The following is an 18,698-nucleotide window of genomic DNA, read 5'->3' on the forward strand; positions in this document are numbered from 1 at the left end:
CAAGTACCTGATTCCCCTACTCCATTAGATCCAAACCCTATCTTTGCTCAACTGTATGACTAAGAAATCCCTATAAGGAAATTTAATTCTTTTAGTAGTGTAAATTGGGTTGAATATGATCCCAAGAAAAGATCTGTTAGTGCATAAGATCAAATAATGGGAGAAAAGAAAGAAGTTATTAAGGATGAGTAAGTTGTGTTATCTCCTAATTAGGAGGATTAAGTGGGTGAGTATGAACTACCTCTGAGGTGTTCCATGGAGTAACAATATGGAAGAAACTAGAAAGAAAAAGTAGTAGATACGGGTGTGAAGTTCTCTAATTCATATTCAACTAGGCCGTCTAAGCAAACGTTATTGTAGGATGTAATGAACGTTAGCAAGTCTTCTACTTCTAAGATAAGAAACTAAAGAAATTTATGGTGATGAAGGAGAAGAATGTTGAAGTTGTAGAAGTTGGAGAAGGTGAAGAAGTTGATCCTGAAGTTGTTGCAGAAACTAAGAAAATAAGAAAAGATATTCATATTATTGGAAGGACCATGTCTTCCAATCCGAAGTCTAGTAGCACTGCAGGAATATAAAAGAAACATATTGTTATGAAAAAGAAAAAAGTCTCTGGAGGGCCGAGTCCCAAGAAGGGAAAAGTTATTGAAAAAGAGGAGCCAAATAGTCATCCAAAAATAATAAGTGAAGAGAAAGAAAAGAAATATGTGTCTAGAGAGCAAAGGAATAAGACGCTAAGAACACAGAAGGTTCTATCAGGAAGGGTTTTTGATCCAAAAATATATGTGAAGCCTGGAATGGTAGAGCTGGTACAGTATGTGAGACATCAGGGATGGTTTCACCTATTAGAGGAACCTACTCCCATAGCCATTGAAAGTGAGGTGAGAGAATTATATTACACTATGGAATTCTTAGATAATGGTCTTATTCTGACTACACAAGTGCAGGGGAAGCAAATTAAACTGGATGAAAAGGCATTGGGAAAGATTTTGGATGTTCCTGACAACATTGGTGCAGAATCAATGCATAGAAGAAAAAGTAGGAACTGTGTCAGAAGTGTCTCAACTACTGGTTGTTCGAGAAAATCTAAGCAAGAAAATGGAGGAGTTGATAATTAAGCTAGCTTCTAAGGATGCTAAGATAGTGCACTAGATGTTACAGAATCAAAATTTGTCCTCAGAGGGATCTAGTACCACAGAGGAACTTAAAGCATAAAATGCAAAGCTCAAGGGTAAAGTTGCAGAACTAACTAGTGAGGTTCAATGGATGAATGTAAAATTAAAAACCCTTACTAGAAAGTTGTTGGATGATCATGCTACTGAGGTTACCAGAATGGAGTTATTGCTCAAATTCTTCTCCCTTAAGCTGTCCTCTTTCTGAGTCGTATCATTCTTGTGTTAGTTGTCATTCCTGTGTTAGTTTCCTGTCCTAGTTTCTATTATGGTTATTGAAGACAGTTATTTTATGTTTTTTTGGTACACATAATGGCAATAATATTCTTTGATAATGAATAAGTGCCTATTTGTGAGTTTCATCTGTTTGGTCTTTATTTTAAAGTTATTCTTCATGTTAGTATTGCCCCAATGGCCATAAGTTAACTATATTGTGTTTAATTTCACTCTTGCTTTACTGTTATCACTTTTTAATGTTGACAAAAGGGGGAACACTGAATCTATATAGTAGGGACCAGGTGTGTGTGTTCATGATGTGTAAGGGACCAGTTACCAAGAAGGTGGATATATGTTGAATACAAACAATTGATAGGTGATATATGAATAATACTCAAATACACGTTGATAAGTTAAAGCATATTGACAGGGGAAAATAAAATGCAGTGAATGAGTTGAGTTTTTGTATGTCAATTAACAACAAGGTAACAAGTCCTTAGTTTCATAGTATACTGATAGGGGGAAGCATGATGCATAATATTTGGGGAACATTCATCCTCAGATGTGGTGATCACTCAGATTAAATACGATGGGGAAAATTTTATTCTCAAAACATGTGGTTGGTTTGTCATCATCAAAAGGGGAAAATTTCTATATCTTTTTTTTTATGATGATCAGGTGACAAAAAGGAACTAGGTCCCCGAGTGTTCGAACTTCTATATCTTTTTGTAATGGTGAGAAGCTGACAATAAGGGACTAGGTCCCTAAGTCTTCATGAATTCAATATAGTTGTCACTGTCCTGCATAGTATTGTCATCTAGTATAACAAACTAGGCAGGTGAGCTTGTACCCATCAAGACACCTAGCCTACTAAGATATCTACCCTAATCATTATTTTACTATAAAAGTAAGAGAATGCTTTTAAACTAGTGAGTTTTTGCAAGATCATAATATTGAAGAGAAACAGAGAGGCGAAAACTCAACTTTGCAATATGGCTCAAGTTCTTGGTTTCTTTATGTATTGAAAGAGTGAGTTTTATTTAGTAGAGTCATGGTCTATAACTAAATTACCTATGTTATAAGTGTAATTATTTCTTTACTTTATTGAGAGTACTTGGGTAGAGTTACCTGAGTTTAATATTGGTGAGAGTTAATCAGTATTGAGGTGTTTTTTTGGCAGAGTTCTCAAGTTAGGTTTGTAGTAGGGTTAATGCGAACTGGTAGAGCCTAGAGTTAGCTTCATTGGTAAATGTAATCAAGAGTTTGATTATAGTGGACTGTTGAGTGCTTGTGAGGTCAAGTCGTGGTTTTTTCTCCCTTGAGCAAAGAGGTTTCCATGTTAAATCAATGTGTTCTTTTGTTTTTAGCAATGTTTTAGTTTTCCATTGCTTAATTGTTTGATTGCCTAAAACTGACTCTAAGGTACCTGGCCCCTCATAGTTTGATGCAACCCCCCCTCCCTAAGTTCCAACACCTTCAACTCATGTTATATTTTTGTCGAACCTGGATGAACTGTCTATCAGTACTTATGAGCTTCGTTAAAAATCCTTTCCCATGGCCCATCTACATTGGGAACACACAGTATTCCTTGGTATATCAAGATGACATCTTCCCCAATCTCAAAAGCCATAATCTTCTGCTAACCTACATCATTCTCAATCTGTATAAGTATGGGATCCAAACCTTGCTTCTCCTTAACCTCAGAACCAAGAGACAACTTAACCACTTCCCAAACAATCACTCCATCATCCTCAAAGTCTAATAGATGAAATCCCAAATTAGCCAAACTTTGAATATACTTCACCAACCCTCTTTTCTCCTTATTAATGTGAGATAAGCTCCCTATAGACAACCTACTAAAAGCATCAGCAACGACATTAGCTTTACCTAGATGATAATATAGACTCATGTTGTAATCCTTAAGAAATTCGAGCCACCGCCATTGCCTGAGATTTAATTCCTTCTATCTAAACACATACTGCAAGCTCTTATGGTCAAAATAAATATCCACATTCACCCCATACAAATAATGGCACCAAATCTTCAACGCAAAAACTGCAGCCACCAACTCTACATTACGAGTCAAGAATATCCTCTCTTGAACCTTAAGTTGTCTAGAAGCATAGGCTACAAACTTACCATGCAACATCAAAACACAACATAGTCCCACACTGGACATATCACAAAACAAAACAAACCCATCAGTACCCTCGGTCAAGATCAAAATTGGCGTAGAAGTTAACTTATATTTAAACTTCTCAAAACTACCTTCATAAGTATCGAACCATAGAAACTTAACCTTTCTTAGTGTTTACTTCATCAATGGAGAAGAAATATATAAGAAACTCTCCACAAACCACCTATAATACCCAGCCAAGCCTAAGAAGCTCCTAATGTCAATTAGAGTCATGGGCCTAGGACATTTCTTAACTGCCTCAACTTTCTGTGGATCCATTTTGGTCCCCTCACTAGAAATAAAATGCCCAAGAAAACTCATAACACTTATCCAAAATTCACACTTACAAAATTTGGCATACAATCTCTAGTCCTTAAGAGTATCCAACACAATTTGGAGGTAATTGGCATGATCCTCTTCACACTTATAGTACACCAATATATCTTCAATGAAGACAATAAAAAACAGATCTAGAAATTTACTGAACACCCAATTCATAAGATCCATGATGGCAGCCATAGCATTAGTCAATCCAAATGACATAAACAAAAGCTCATAATGACTATATCTAGTTTAGAAAGCAGTCTTGGGAATATCAACCTCACTAATTTTCAACTAATGATAACATGAATAAAGATTAATCTTAGGCAAACACTTAGCACCCTGAAGTTGATAAAAAAAATAATCAATCCTAAGAAGAGGGTGCTTATTCTTCAATATAACCTTATTCAACTGATGATAGTCTAGACACATCAGAAGAGACTCGTCCATCTTTTGCACGAAAAGTACAGGAGCACCCCATAGAGAAACACTATGACAAATAAAACCCTTATCAAGAAGATTCTTCAACTGCTTCTTTAGATCTTTTAGTTCAACTGGATCCATCTTATAAAGATGAATGGAAATAAAATGGGTATCGGTAGAAGATCAATCGCAAAATTATCTCCCTATCGGGAGGAATTCTAGGAAATTCTTCAAGAAATGCTTCAGGAAATTCACTATCCACAGGGACAGATTGTATAGAGGGACCCTTAAAGATAGAATTCTTAACCCAAATTACATGATACAGACATCCTTTGGAAATCAAATTCCAAGCTCTAAGACAAGAAATAAACCTCTTTTTGTGGACTAAGGAACTCTCTTCCCATTCCATCACCGACTTTTTAGGAAAATGGAAATTAACCTTTTAGTTTATACAATCCAGATAAGCATAGCACAAATAGAGCCAATTTATCCACAAAATTGCATCAAAATCCACCATATCAAATTCTATAAATTCCACCAATGTCTTCTGATGATGAATGGACATCACACAAACCTTAGAGATTTTTCTAGCAATAATAGAATTATCCATCAAAGTTGACACAGAAAAGGAATAAAAAAATTAGGACTAAAACCAAAGTATACAACCACATAATAGGTCACATAATATAGGATCGAACCAGGATCAAGCAAAGAGCAAACATCATGACAAAAGAATTGTAACATACTAGTAATAATGACTAGTGATTCCTCAGATTCCTGATGAGTAAAAAGGGCATAGAGACGATTTCGGCCACTTCCTGTTCTTGAGGTAGTGCCCTTAGGTGCAGGAGATGAAGAAGTGGCAATCAGAACTTTAGTAGATCCAATGATGGATTTAGCTATAAGACAATTTCACTGTAGATGATCAGTCTGACCATAATCAAAACACAAGTTCCCCCCCTCTTCACAATAACCATGGTGAAGCTATCCACAAAAATAGAAAAGAGGATAAGATGGAGACGATTGAGCTCCACTATCCTGAGACTGGGCACCCTGTGCCTTAGGACCACTACTAGCCTAAAAATAATGATAACCTAAAGGCATAGGATAAAGAGCACTAGTTGTATAATAAGAATTTCCATAATTTTTCTTCTTAATCCACTGCGTATTCTATTGATTTTTCCCTTGCTTTGCATATCTAAACTTCTTGCTTTGCCTTTCTCCCTTTATTACCTATTTTTTCTTATCCTACGCATGTTGTATATAAATCACCAGCCTGGATATGTCCATTTCATTATTAAGCATTGTAACTTTACACTTTAATACCAAGTTATGGGACAAACTTAAGGTAAGCTTCCTCATCCTGGACCTCATATTAGACACCAACTCCAGAGTATAATGGGACAACTACTACAATTTTAGGTCATACTTCTTAACACTCTTACTACCTTTCTTTAAGTTTACAAACTCTTCTTCCTTAGCCTTCCTCGACTTCTGAAGAAAGAAATAATAAAAAAGCACCTGAAATATCATCCTATATTACCGGCTCAGTACTATCCCTCTCATTCCTTCCCACCCCTTGTATCACTGGTAAGCTATATTCTTCAATTGATAAGCAGCAAATTCTATACCCTCTAAATTAGTAGCATGCATCACCGTAAAAATCTTTTCCATGTCATCAATAAATTCTAAGGATCATCCTCGACCTTGGATCCTATGAAGGTTAGGGGATTTAACCTCATAATCTGGCCAACCTGTGTGATGTTAGATAAATTAGCAATAAATCCAATATGATCAAGCTAATGGGACTGAAATGCAACCAGCTAAGCAAGTATATGAATTTACTGACAGAACTTCACATTGGAGATATCTCCCAGAGGCAACTGAGCATAATTATTGCCTGCCTGGGAAGTCCGAGAAAGAGTAGTAGGGATCGGTAGAACCCCAAATAGAGCAGTATATTCAGCAATAGGGACCCTATATCAGGTCTGCCCTACATAAGTAGGGTGAATCCGTTCCATATTTTTTTCTGATGGGACAGAGGATCCAGCTAATTTTCTACTATTGTAATATATTTGGGGAGGCATGGTTTAAAATGCAAGTAAGCTATGAGTTAGAGGAGTTTCATGGAAACTAGACTCTGTATCACAAAAAATAGAATACTAGAAAGAGGAACATTTCTAAATGCCTTATAAGAGTGGTACACCTTACACCCATAAAAGTGACTCTACTCGACATAACTTTATGGACACCCAATATCCCTGAACCATGTTCTGATACCAAGATTTTCATGGCTCAAAATTGGGTCTGGGCATGACGGTCAATCTCATGCCCACCATGGGCCAAACACAACTCCTTTAGACTTACCTCAAGAGTACATAAACTTAAATAGCGGAATCCAACTAAACCAATGCTAGATAACTAAAACCAAAATAAAAATATAAAGAGTTAAAACATGACATAAATGTCATCCCACTTTTATCCATGAAAGCCTCTATAATAAGAATACCAACTAAACAGGACATACCTCTAACTATGACAAAAAAGAATCCAAAATACTAAGAAAATGAAGAAACAAATAAAATGATCGAGACTTTTGAAGGATGGTGGCTCACTACTTCACAACTGATCAATATAAGTACACAACCACCTAATACAATATAGGAGCAACTAAAAAGTATTCTGAACCTACATCATGAAATAATGCAGCATCCATGGATGGTCATGTGATTAGCATTGTCTTGTTACTCAAGAAATAGGGATAGAATAGTTCAATTACCAAAATTTAGTCATAAATCACATGCACAACAATTTATATACATGTATTGTATGATGAAATAGGGACGAGGGTCATGAATATAAGTGTTTAAACTATCATCCTAAATTATGTAGCTAGCTCCATCCTAAAGGTACCTACCAGTTTTATGAGCCTGACTCCTCCTACTAGAATGGCCCTAGTGCGTGTTAGCCGCACATTTCAAGATAATCGAGGAAATGCTAAAGACACCAAGGTAATAGCTATAAAATATATAATGTGTATACAGACATATGGTAAACTACATAACTTCCTTTAAGCCCAAATTAGAACAACTTATGCATAAACCCAATCATTAACCAAAGAGTATTTATTAAGGAATTTTTCAACATGGTATCACCATACTATATTCATGTATGAAAAATCAATAATTCCAAACTAATCCGTATAACAATTAGACTCTCAAGTTTTATTTAAAATCCAAAACCATGGCCATCAAGGGCATTTCAAAATCATATCTATCCATTTATCCTTTAATGCAATGCAATGGGTTCAAAAAACAAGTTAATTTATGCAAATATCCATATGGAAGTGGGAGATGATCAATATGGATTATGTTAGGGCCTTTCATCCATAGTCTCGTAAGAAGTATGGTTCAATTTGGGTCATTATAGATAGGATGACCAAATTTGCTCACTTTTTGCCTGTGAGGACCAGTTACTCTGGTAAGGATTATGCCAAGTTATTTATTTTAGAAATCATCAAGTTGCACTGAGCGTCGGTGTCTATCATTTCTGACTAAGATACGCAGTTCACTACTCATTTTTGGCATTCATTTAAGAGAGGTTTAGGGATGACGGTGAACCATAGCACTACTTTCCAGCCTCAAAAAAATGGAAAATCTATGCAGACTGTTTACACCTTGAAGGATATGTTAAGGGCTTATACAATTTATTTTGTAGGTAGTTGGGTTGATAACTTGCCTCTTATTGAGTTTGCATATAATAAAAGTCATTATCTAAGTATTCAGATGGTGCCTTTTGAGGCTTTATATGGTCGTTGTTTTACGTATCCTATTAGGTTATTTAAGGTGGTGAGACTAGGTTTTTTCATCCCGATGTAGTTCACCAAGCCATGGAAAAGGTGAAGGTGATTAGGGATAGGCTTAAGGTTACCCAAAGTTGACAACAATCCTATACAGATGTAAGGTAAAGGGATTGAAGTATGATATAGGTGATAAGGTATTCTTTAAGGCAGGGCTCCATAACTGTTAAGGAATACTGCTTGAAGGTCAACTAGTTGGCCAAGTGATTTCTGACACCTGGGCTAGTATGAGCAAGTTTGTGACCGGTGTTTCTGGGTTGATACTGAAGGAGTGTAGGACTGCGATGTTGCATAGGGATATGGATCTGGCTAGGTTAATGATGCATGCTCAGCAGATAGAGGCGGATAAGATTAGAGATAGAGATAGAGTGAGGGGTAACAAAAGAGATAGATCTGAGCAGAATAAGTTTAGCCAGCCTAAGTTCCATGGAGGGAACCACCCTCAGTTTTAGAGGCGTCTATCTATACTAGCATCTTCACTAAATAGTGCCCCGTGCCTAGAGGCAGGCAGGAGAAAGGGGGAAGGTCTTTTACGTCTAGGTCGTAGAACAGTATTGGTAACAGGACCCGTTATCCTCCTTCTGCTAAGTATGGTAGGGATCATCCCGATGAGTGTTTCATAGATCTGAGGGGTTGTTTTTGTTGTGGAAAGCAAGGCCACAGACTTAGAGATTGTCCTTATGCTAGATAGGGAACAGAGATACCTGACCTCAGGCATAGGCTGCTAGTGCACCAACCCCTATACCTCGTCCCACCCCTGTTTAGGGCACTTCATCTAGCACTGCTGGCGGTCAGCGTCAGAACAAATTCTATACCTTACAATCCCATCAGGAGAAAGAGGAGATCCTATACCCAATTGATACTCTTTTATACCATATTGATACACTTTTATAACAAGATAGAAGAGGAATCTATGCATGCATATGTAGTGTCCATATATTTAACTGATACTTTTTAATATTAGATTGATACACTTTTATACCACATTGATAAAGTATGTGCAAGCATATGTAGTATCTGTTTTCTATTAACCGCCCAGCTAAGACAAATAACAATTTTAAAAAAAGATAGAAATAGAGAGTATATTTTTACTCCATAGTTTGATATCAACAAATCTTCTTTTGTTACACTTTTCTACCGTTTAACCTACCTAAAAATTCTTACTTTGCTTCAAAATCCTCTATTTGATTTTGAGATTTTTGTTGAAAATGGTGGAAAAAATTAGGTCCATCGAATGGAAAAGCAAGCAAGAAAGTGGTAAAAGACGATCTTTATCTGTTTATGAATTTATTGAGGATGATTTATCATTTATTGGTGAAAAATCATATGAAGCTAATTGAATGCAGATTCTTAGAGATTTATAAAAAAAATTGTGGAATGAAAAGGGTAAAGATGAGTATCAGAAAAGGTAATGGAATGGAGAATTAGGAGTTTGAATGAAAAGAAAAGAAAGAAAGGTAAAGTTATATTTTGATTTTAATACATTTCCAGTTATATGTAGTTAAACGTATAAGAGTGATATTTACTGGGTTTTTAGTTTTAGGTGCTATTTTCATGGAATTATTTTAGTTTTAGGTATTATTTTTGTCCTTTCCCCTTTATAATAATTAGTTACGAGTGAGATAACAAAATTAGTATAAACAATAATTGTGAAAAAAATTTAAGTGGGTCTCATATAGAACGTCAAGTTAATTTAAAATATCAAGAGTTAATTTATCATTTTATATCTATTTTATCTTTTTTATTAAATATTATTAATTTTTAATAATTAGATAACTTATAATAATTATTTAGGAGTGATAAAGTAAAATTACTGTTGAAACGGCTAAAGCAGGCATGTCAGAAATGACTTTTTTACTTTTTTTTATCAACTATTATTAATTTTCTAAAACATAAATAACTTATTATAATTAATTAGAGGTAATATAGTAAAATCATGGTTGAAGCAGCTGACAGGCAACATATAGACACATCAACTTGCTGCCTGCATATCCCCTCTTATAAATAGGTAGAATTAAGCATAAGATGACTGAATCTAAATGATAATATATATTTAAATTTTAAAAAATTATTTTTGAAAATATTAAATGTACAATACAAGTAAAATAGTAATTAAATATTAAAAAGATATAACTTTAATTAAAATAAATAAATACTTATAATTGACAAAAATGAAACATTTAAAGATATAAATGAATAGTTTATATTGGTTAGTGGTAGTTGAGGTAGTCTGTAACAGTGGTGATTGATGTCAGTAACGAGTATTGATGGTAATAGTTATAAGGGTGAAGTTGGTTAATTGGTGTTGTAGTAAGTAGCAATTGATGGAGAGAGCAGTCTGTGGTAGTTGTGATAATAGAGTTGGTTGACGTTAGTAGTTGACTATGTTAATGGTGGTTGACTATGGTGCAATGTGTGGTAATTGAACAATAATGTTGATGGTAATTAGCGATGGAGGTGATTGTAACGGTGGAGATGATTGGTAATAGACTTAACGGTGATAATAGGGATGGTGGCAGCAGCAGTGGCTGTTGGCAACATATATAATTTTAATGTAGATGAGTGATGTGGTTAGCAATTAACACTAATGATTGTCTGTGGTTGACGATGATGATGGTGGTTCTGATGTAGAAAACTAACGTAGTGATTATTAGCAACTGTCATTGACAATGATGATGGTGATTGTGATGGCAAAAGTTAGCCCATGATTGTGAACAAATTAATGGCGAAAATTACTCAAACATAGCCCATATTGATATTATGAATATGTTTAGATCTTTAATGATTAAGACAATTAGATCCAATAAGTATTTAAATTTTAATGTAAGCAATGCAGTTAACATTCATATAGTGCAAACAAATGACGCTTTAAACTATTACAGCTAAAAGAATGTTTTTACACCAAGAACTAAGCCCCTTGCCGATCACCTGCACCAAATGCATAAACAAATAGTTATAAACATCGGAAGATTTTCACTGCAGATATAGACCTAACAAAGCCAGGTACGTCTTAGAAAGACGCAGACAAATAAATAGACAATTCCAGCTTTTCGCCTTGCATTGACCTCAAATGAACCATGGACTAAACGATTACGGCTTGAAAGGACGGTGCCTCTCACAGAGAGCATAAAAAGATGGGCAATTCAGCATAAATATTACTCTTATTTCTTTCCGTTGAAATAAAATCCAGTACAACTGTTACCATGTGTGCGCAATATGGAATACAAATTCTTGTTAATTGGCTCCCCTTCCCAACACTCCCTAACCTTCACAACGTACAAAAATTCTCGCCCATAAAGGTAGCATGCCATGGCTGCCTTGTAAGTCAGCAGTTCCCAATCACCTGCCCTCGACAAGCAAATCACAGTATTAAAATGTAAAACCTTTGATGGAATACAATAACACTGAATAATTACTACTCCTGTATATATTAGCAATACCTAAATAACAAGAGCCAACACACAACCTTAATCACCTCAAACCAAGATCAAGCCCACAAAGCTTTAGTATTTGGACCTTTGTTATGGTAAACATTGTCAACTAAGTTGCATGCTAAAAAGAAAGGAATGAAATTGTACCTGAAGCAATATCCGCAATGAGTATATTCTGGCTGAAGTTACGTGTCAGCCACCATCTGCATCGGAACCTCCATAACTTGTTAGACTCATAATCACTAAATATTCTTAGAATCTGACTAATCCGATTCAAGAAGTTTTACTTTTCACTATCTTCACCATTGGAGCATAGGGACATGCAATCTTCTTCACATTGAGAAAGCCTCGGGAAGCAACAAGCCAACTCCTTCCATGTATCATATTTTGCATGATCAGCATCCAAATGAAGAGCTATCATTTCCACCAGCTTTTCAGTGCTATACTCCCCTTATTTTGATATAAACCAAGCCCTAGTAGAAACAGAAAAAAACTCAATATTCAATGAATATTGCATCAATTGCAAAATAAGGTATCATTTGGACAGTTTCACAAAATGAGACTTCTCTTCTGGTTGAACCATAAATGAGTTCCAAGTCAAAATATCCCTTCTCCGGACCTCCCACCCCACCCCACCCCACCAAAGGTCCGTGTAATCAAATGAAATCATAATATGCTATTTGGTGTACAATGAAATCATAATATGCTATTTGGTGTTTTCTTATGCAATTACACTTTTATGAACAGGAACTTGAAAAACGTGCAAGGACTCCACATGCATGAGCTTAACCCATCATTGTTCTGATTTTCTCTTGCCAAACACATAAGAGAAAAAGAAACGAAGGGAATACAATGCCACAAAGGTAAAATAAACAAAATGGGAAAGCGCCCTTTTCATGGATAGAGTTCGAATCAGAATGCTTCTTTCAAGTACTATATAAATCTTCTTCTCTTCTTTAACTAAAAATATATATTAATATTCACAAGTGACGGCATAAATGTAGTAACTAAGAGTCGTAGCATGACAGATAAAATAATCACCACGGTAATATATGTTGTCTGCAAAAACGTTACCTTCTCAAAAAATTATATGTTGACTGCAGAAATCAGCAACTAGAAACTGACACTGCACCACAAAGCTCTTTTTTACAATCCAACTCACCCTCCAACCCTAGCCAATGACACTCCTTTGATCATTATACTACTTTTCTTTATTATCATACTTAATCTTTCATTTCTATAAATTTACTAGTGCTCTCTTCTTGTCTTTTCTAATTCATCTGAGAAATTTCTTCTGTTTCCTTTTTTATGGATTGATCAATTCATTGAGTGTGTGGAGTTTCCTGTGTTTCATTCAAACATGGTTTGATCTCTTTTGTATAACACCTGGATATTGTGATATGGAGGAACATTCAGTTTATGCACTTTCTCTTCAATCATAATGGAACCACATCATACTTGAATTCATTTGCTTGTCAATTCATCGGTTTGGCTAGTTGACGACAATTGGTTCGGATGTTAAACTCTGTGCTTCTCTTTTTCTTTGTAAGAGCTGGTATGGTTCGGAGTTTATATGTTGCTTTTTAGTTTTTTTTAATGTTGTATTTATAGTTTAGTTTTCTAGTACTACACCAACAGTTACAGCGAATCCAATGCCATTTCCTTTCCACCCTTTCCCAATGATCCAAAAGGGCAGAAAAAGTGTTGAGAAAGTGAGGAAACACTAGAAAAATGAGCCAATAAAAAAACAAAAGAAAAAAACTGAACTGAATTAGCCATCTGAATGCATTTGACGGGCTGAAAGGGAGTAGGAAATACGCACTGCGCTATGTCAGGGCATCGTGCTTAATAGGTACTGTTTTCATATACTTCAAGTGTTTGATAGGTCATGTCCTTAATTGAGGCGTCTAAATAAAAATTCCAGGCAAGTTTAAGTGGCCAAATATGTATTCATCCTAGAAAATTCATTAACATTGTTTTTTAAGTTTTGAAATGTTAAGTATCTCACATTGGTTAGGGAAAGAATGGGTTGCCGTCTCCTTATATGAGGTTGAACGATTCTCATTTCATGATTTAGCTTTTGGAGTTAATTTATGTCCAAGGTTAATTCTTTTACATGGCTCAGGATAAGGTTCGTCCTTATTCTTGGTTTGTCCAATATTGAGCCCACATACCGTTGTCCATGCTCCAAATGTCCAAACTTGGATTTACGAGGGATGTTGAAGTGATCCCCATTGACTGAGAGAATGGGTTGCTTTTTCCTAGTATGGTCACCTCATGAGTAATGAGCTATAGTTTTTGGAGTTGAGTTAGATCCAAGGTTCCCTCTTTACAGAAAGATGGTTTTGTTTAAGCCAATTATTGAGCGTTATTACCTGCATGTCCTTAAGAGAATACTTCCGAGTGCTACAAACCTTGTGAAAGTACTAGCATTTTGTATCTTTAATCTCTTGAGGATGAAGTGAATAAAATGAATTTTCAGGTAAGGATGTTCCACTTTTATGCAAGCTGATGAGTCTCCCCTATGAGTGGCTACATGTAGGATCCTTTTCCAAATTTTCCTCGAGGATTTCTGAAAGTTTGACGTAGTTACCACTGTCAAAATGCTCCAAGATAATAGATTTCAACCTGCATGCAGCATGATAAAGAACAAAGGAACCAGAAGAAATTAGATTTAGCGTTATCAGGACAGAGATCTATGTCAAAAATGATCACTCCCCAAATTTCCAGATAAGTTCTTTCAAGAATTGGAGCTTTGCTTGATAAATATGGATATTATTATTAATTAATAGAAACTAAAGGTTATCATTCCGTAAAAATCTTTATTAAATAGTGAAGAAAAGTTTAAGTGGCAACATCTATAAGCCATCAACATTGCTTCAATCTTTGATCATTCAGTTCACATAATCCAATATCAAAGATCCTGATATACCAGCAACCAACACTGCTTTGTCTGAGAAGTTCAAAACTCGTCATCATTATCATCTTTTAGCCCTATATTCAAGTTTTCACAAGGAAGAAACAGTTACCTCAACTGATATGTTGTGTTGTGTTGGAGTATGGAGAAAAATTTTCCACCTCATCAAGAGCCTCCTTCACCTGATCCCCAAGCAGCAACACCTGCCAAGACAATAACTTTCAAGTACATAAAAAGCATATTCTATATTAACTTAAATATATCACTCAACAACTGATAGAAATTAGAATAAATAAGAAGGAATATTTGCAAAGATATTCTTGAATTCTTTAGAATATTTCCTTTTGTATTGCTTCCATTCTTCTTCTTTCCCCACCCTGCCCAAGCCTCCTTTCCAGGGCTAGGTATAGGTGTCAATAAAGTGAAAAGGCTAATACTCGAGTTCAAGCTTTAATTACAGCTTAAATTTATATTTAATATATGATATTTTTTAATAATACTAGGAAACATTAATATCTCCTCATGCAAATCTCTAGACAAGCATCTTGATTCATCAAGATATAATATTAAATTAGTATATATTTACAAAGCTTTCATAACTATTAGCACTTTTTAGCGTTCTTGAGCACAAACAACTTGAGCTGAATTAATTTGAGGTGGTGGGTTTAATATACAAGCTTAATTTTGAGCTCGAGCCGTGTTCAACAGCTTGACTCATTTAGAGCCTGAGGGCTAGATTTCTCACAAAAAGGTCTCCTCTTGGTTTTATCTGATAATGTAACACAAAAAGGCATGTGTCTTTCCTGAGCAGCATGCAGAAAATAGAGATACACAAACAGATGCATATCTTTTTTGAGAAGTTTTTTTTTTCTTTTGAGAAGTACACAAACAGATACATATAATCAACCCAGATGAGGCTATGGAGTCCTCTTTCAAGAGTTTGGGATAATGTTTGCATGAACTTTCAAGCACGTTTACATAAAAGCAGTTCTATATACAATTTGAAAAATTCCCTGTATGACTTCTTTTTTGGACATAACATAAGAAATTACCTGTATCAAAGGATGAAAAGCCTCAAGTACGGGTGGACTGGAATACAGAGCATGCCGTAAATACTTTATTGCATTCCTATAGTGGTCATTACGCAAGGTCCGATGCATATTGAGGTCATCCTCTAAATTTTCATTTGAGGAAGGCAATTGTAAAGGCAATAACCACAATGGAAGACCTACATTACAATAGAGTAAGAAATATCAGGATTAAAATCTTTATCAGCAAGAAGAACATAACGTGTACTATATTATTGGTGGGAAGTGCATTTTTCCTATGGAATTAGTCGAGTTGTGCCCAAGCTCGCCTGACACCACGATTATCCAAAAAAAAGAACATAATGTATCTCAAATACCATACGTAGCAGATAGAAGAACCACACGAACTTTGGAGCTTAACAAAATTGGAACCTAGTCGAATGCACAATATCAACCTTCACAAGGATTGAAGGGCTTTGGCATTCCATATTCTTACACCTCATGTCAACTGCATTTTCGTCCTCTTGAGAATATTCCAAGAGGATGTTCTCTCTCCTAAAGTAGTAACTTCATCATCTTCACATCATTCCATTTAGAAAACTGAAGCATATACTCGAGGCCCATTTTTCCGCCATCCAAAGTTCAAGAAATTCAGAAGTTCAAAGTTTTTTCTCCCATGTTCGTTGCAGGTATGTTTATGCAACAAACTAAAATAGGGAAGCTTATCGCTGCTGTTTCCATTAACCAGCTGCTGCTCCCACTCATCTGGAGAGTTCTCAGAAGAATGCTAGTACCACTCATTTTAAATTGCTCAAAGAAGATCCAAAAATACTTGCCTACAATTACATGCCAATGCAATTATATGCAACTCTTTTTGGCTAGAGTATACCCTAAACCCGAATCAAAATTAGTGGCTAGATTCATATCATAGAACAAGCAGTACAAATTAAGGGTAACTATTCAAATAATTTATCAGACATATTCATTCTTCAAAATAAACAGTAATCAGTCACCAGTTGTCCCAACTTCCCTTTAAGACAGAGAAAGGGTCGAGTCACACCCCTTCATAAGAGAAAAGGGAAAAAGAAGAGTAACTTGTTTTAACAGTCCATACTACAAATTGTACTCAATCCAAATCCAATTGCCAAAAACCAGGCTCTAGGGTTTTCTGCAAGTAAAAGCAAAATTTGGCAAAATTTGCTACACAGTAGAATTTCATATATGAATATACAGAAGCATAGACAACTACTTAAGCTATGAGCAAAACTCACCCCGATTGTAAAATATGGAATGATAGGGGACATCACCACTCTGATCCATAGAAGAACCTTCACGATCACTGCTTTCAGAATTCATGTAAAAGTCTCCCGACACATTATTATCATTGTCCACGGGGACTTCTCTCTTTTAACTGACATCAACTCCCAAGATCTCTTTATCATTCCTAACAGAGGTGTCTGAATCAGAATGGAATGGAGAATTAGCCTCTTGGCCTTCAACAGCATCATGCCTATCTGAATTTAAAACGGACATGACTATTCTGTCCTCAAAGGTCTCTGACTGCTCTGCGCTATCAAATCTGTCCACCTCTTGCAAACGTAACTCCTTTGGGATAGTAGAATACCATAGCTGATAAAAGGCCAAGCCCACAACTAAATTGGAGACTGGCTCACTGTCAAAACCACGTTCCTGCATGAGACTGATACAAATCACAGCAGGCGGGGTAACATTAAGCCTTTGGAATTTTAAAAAAATATATATAGAAATGCTACCCCAGACCCCACCTATGGGATTTCATTAGGTATATTGTTATATAAAAATGCTACATTGGAATTACATTCCAATAGAGCATTCATCCTAAAAGAAAAGATTTTGCACGGCCAGTTTTGCCACCAAAAATTGACCATCATTGCCTACATAATTGTCAATTTTTATACTAAACATCGATAAACAGAGGATTACCAATATGCAACTCATATTTACTTGGTTTAAAGTTGGATATTCACAGAAACAGAAGAAAGTGATATTTCTCAATTTTGCCTAATCAGACTGTCATGGACACATTTAAGATTAACATATCCACGAAGTTTTGCAAAGACAAATTTCTGATTCATCTAAATCCAAATGGAATATATAAAAACAGTAGGTTGTATCTTCCGAAGTGTAATGGTTGTGCAAGCCAAACCACACTGGCAATACCATCCATTTTCAAAACAAGTTACAGTTAAAATTCATTTTACTAATTCCAATAGTAGCAATTACCAATCCCCACCCCCGAAGAAATACCATCATATGATTATGAAAATTGGTATCATCCTAAAATGTGGAAAAAGTTTTGACACACCCTGATTGTGTAATTAGTCATCTTATTTCATGCAACACACTTCTCCTTGCGGATTATTCTGGCCTGTCCACGTTGTCACCCTTGTTCTCCATTATTGTACTGTTTGTGAGAAGGTGATTTTTATTTTTCAATGAACAGTGACAACTGGGTGCGAAGGACTGGCAGGATTCTTCTCTTACTCTTTTGACGACATTAATCACCACAAAATATTAAAAGATCCAGCACCTTTGCAGTGCAAACCAAACAACTGTAGCAATTTAGTTTAAGAAAATCACACCAATAAGCAAATATTACTGCAGCTTCTTAAGCAAAGTGGCCAATACAGTTATTATTCTGATTGTTAGTTAGGAGTCTCTCTCTCCAAGAGAATATCACTTTCCTCTTGCAGGTGATAGTAAAACATTAGTAAACAATATCAACACAATCAGAAAGCGCTGAATTCAGCACAACAAAAAAAACTATCCCTCTGGAACCTCTTTTAGAACTTCAGCTCCTTTCTCAAAAAGTAAATGAAACTTTCTTCCATTAATTGGTAAATTGATTTTCACGAACCAACATGAGAAATAAATCATTATTCATTAAATGCCAAGAACTTACCATAAGGCACCTTGATGTGCATCCTGTGTGTTCCCACATTTGAGACAGAAAAGGATGAATTCCAACTGAACAGCAAAACGATCCTGCCACAATTCAAACTCACAGTGAACTACCATAAAGGCGAAATCGAATTATCTCTTTAACTCTTTCATGAAGCTTACGACACTAAATCATGTTGACATTACTGGTCTACCAGTAAAACTTACAAACACAA

At 35.6% G+C, this 18,698-nt stretch overlaps 1 protein-coding gene across 1 annotated transcript; it reads right to left on the reverse strand.

Annotated features, from left to right (window-relative positions):
- Positions 1 to 11,035: 11,035 nt before the first annotated feature.
- LOC107841320 lies at positions 11,036 to 17,979 on the reverse strand. The gene is made up of 11 exons (XM_047396323.1): positions 17,951 to 17,979; positions 16,960 to 17,242; positions 16,252 to 16,330; positions 15,568 to 15,743; positions 14,677 to 14,718; positions 14,531 to 14,583; positions 14,135 to 14,226; positions 11,886 to 12,048; positions 11,746 to 11,801; positions 11,434 to 11,510; positions 11,036 to 11,095 (listed from the first exon to the last, which is right to left on the reverse strand). Exons 1-11 carry the CDS (start codon positions 17,977 to 17,979, stop codon positions 11,036 to 11,038), a joined length of 1,110 nt encoding a protein of 369 aa, XP_047252279.1.
- Between the last annotated feature and the right edge of the window lie 719 nt (positions 17,980 to 18,698).

The sequence above is a fragment of the Capsicum annuum genome, chromosome 9 (genome assembly GCF_002878395.1).
Source record: "Capsicum annuum cultivar UCD-10X-F1 chromosome 9, UCD10Xv1.1, whole genome shotgun sequence".
In the NCBI taxonomy this organism is placed as follows: Eukaryota; Viridiplantae; Streptophyta; class Magnoliopsida; order Solanales; family Solanaceae; genus Capsicum; species Capsicum annuum.

Coding starts and splice junctions, on each gene's coding strand:
- LOC107841320 (XM_047396323.1), bottom strand. CDS start 17,979: ATGGAGAACAAGGGTGACAACGTGGACAG. Junction 16,331..16,959: donor AAGAGATCTTGGGAGTTGAT/GTCAGTTAAAAG, acceptor GAGTGGTACTAG/CATTCTTCTGAGAACTCTCC. Junction 12,049..14,134: donor TTTGGAAAAGGATCCTACAT/GTAGCCACTCAT, acceptor TATCAAAATAAG/GGGAGTATAGCACTGAAAAG.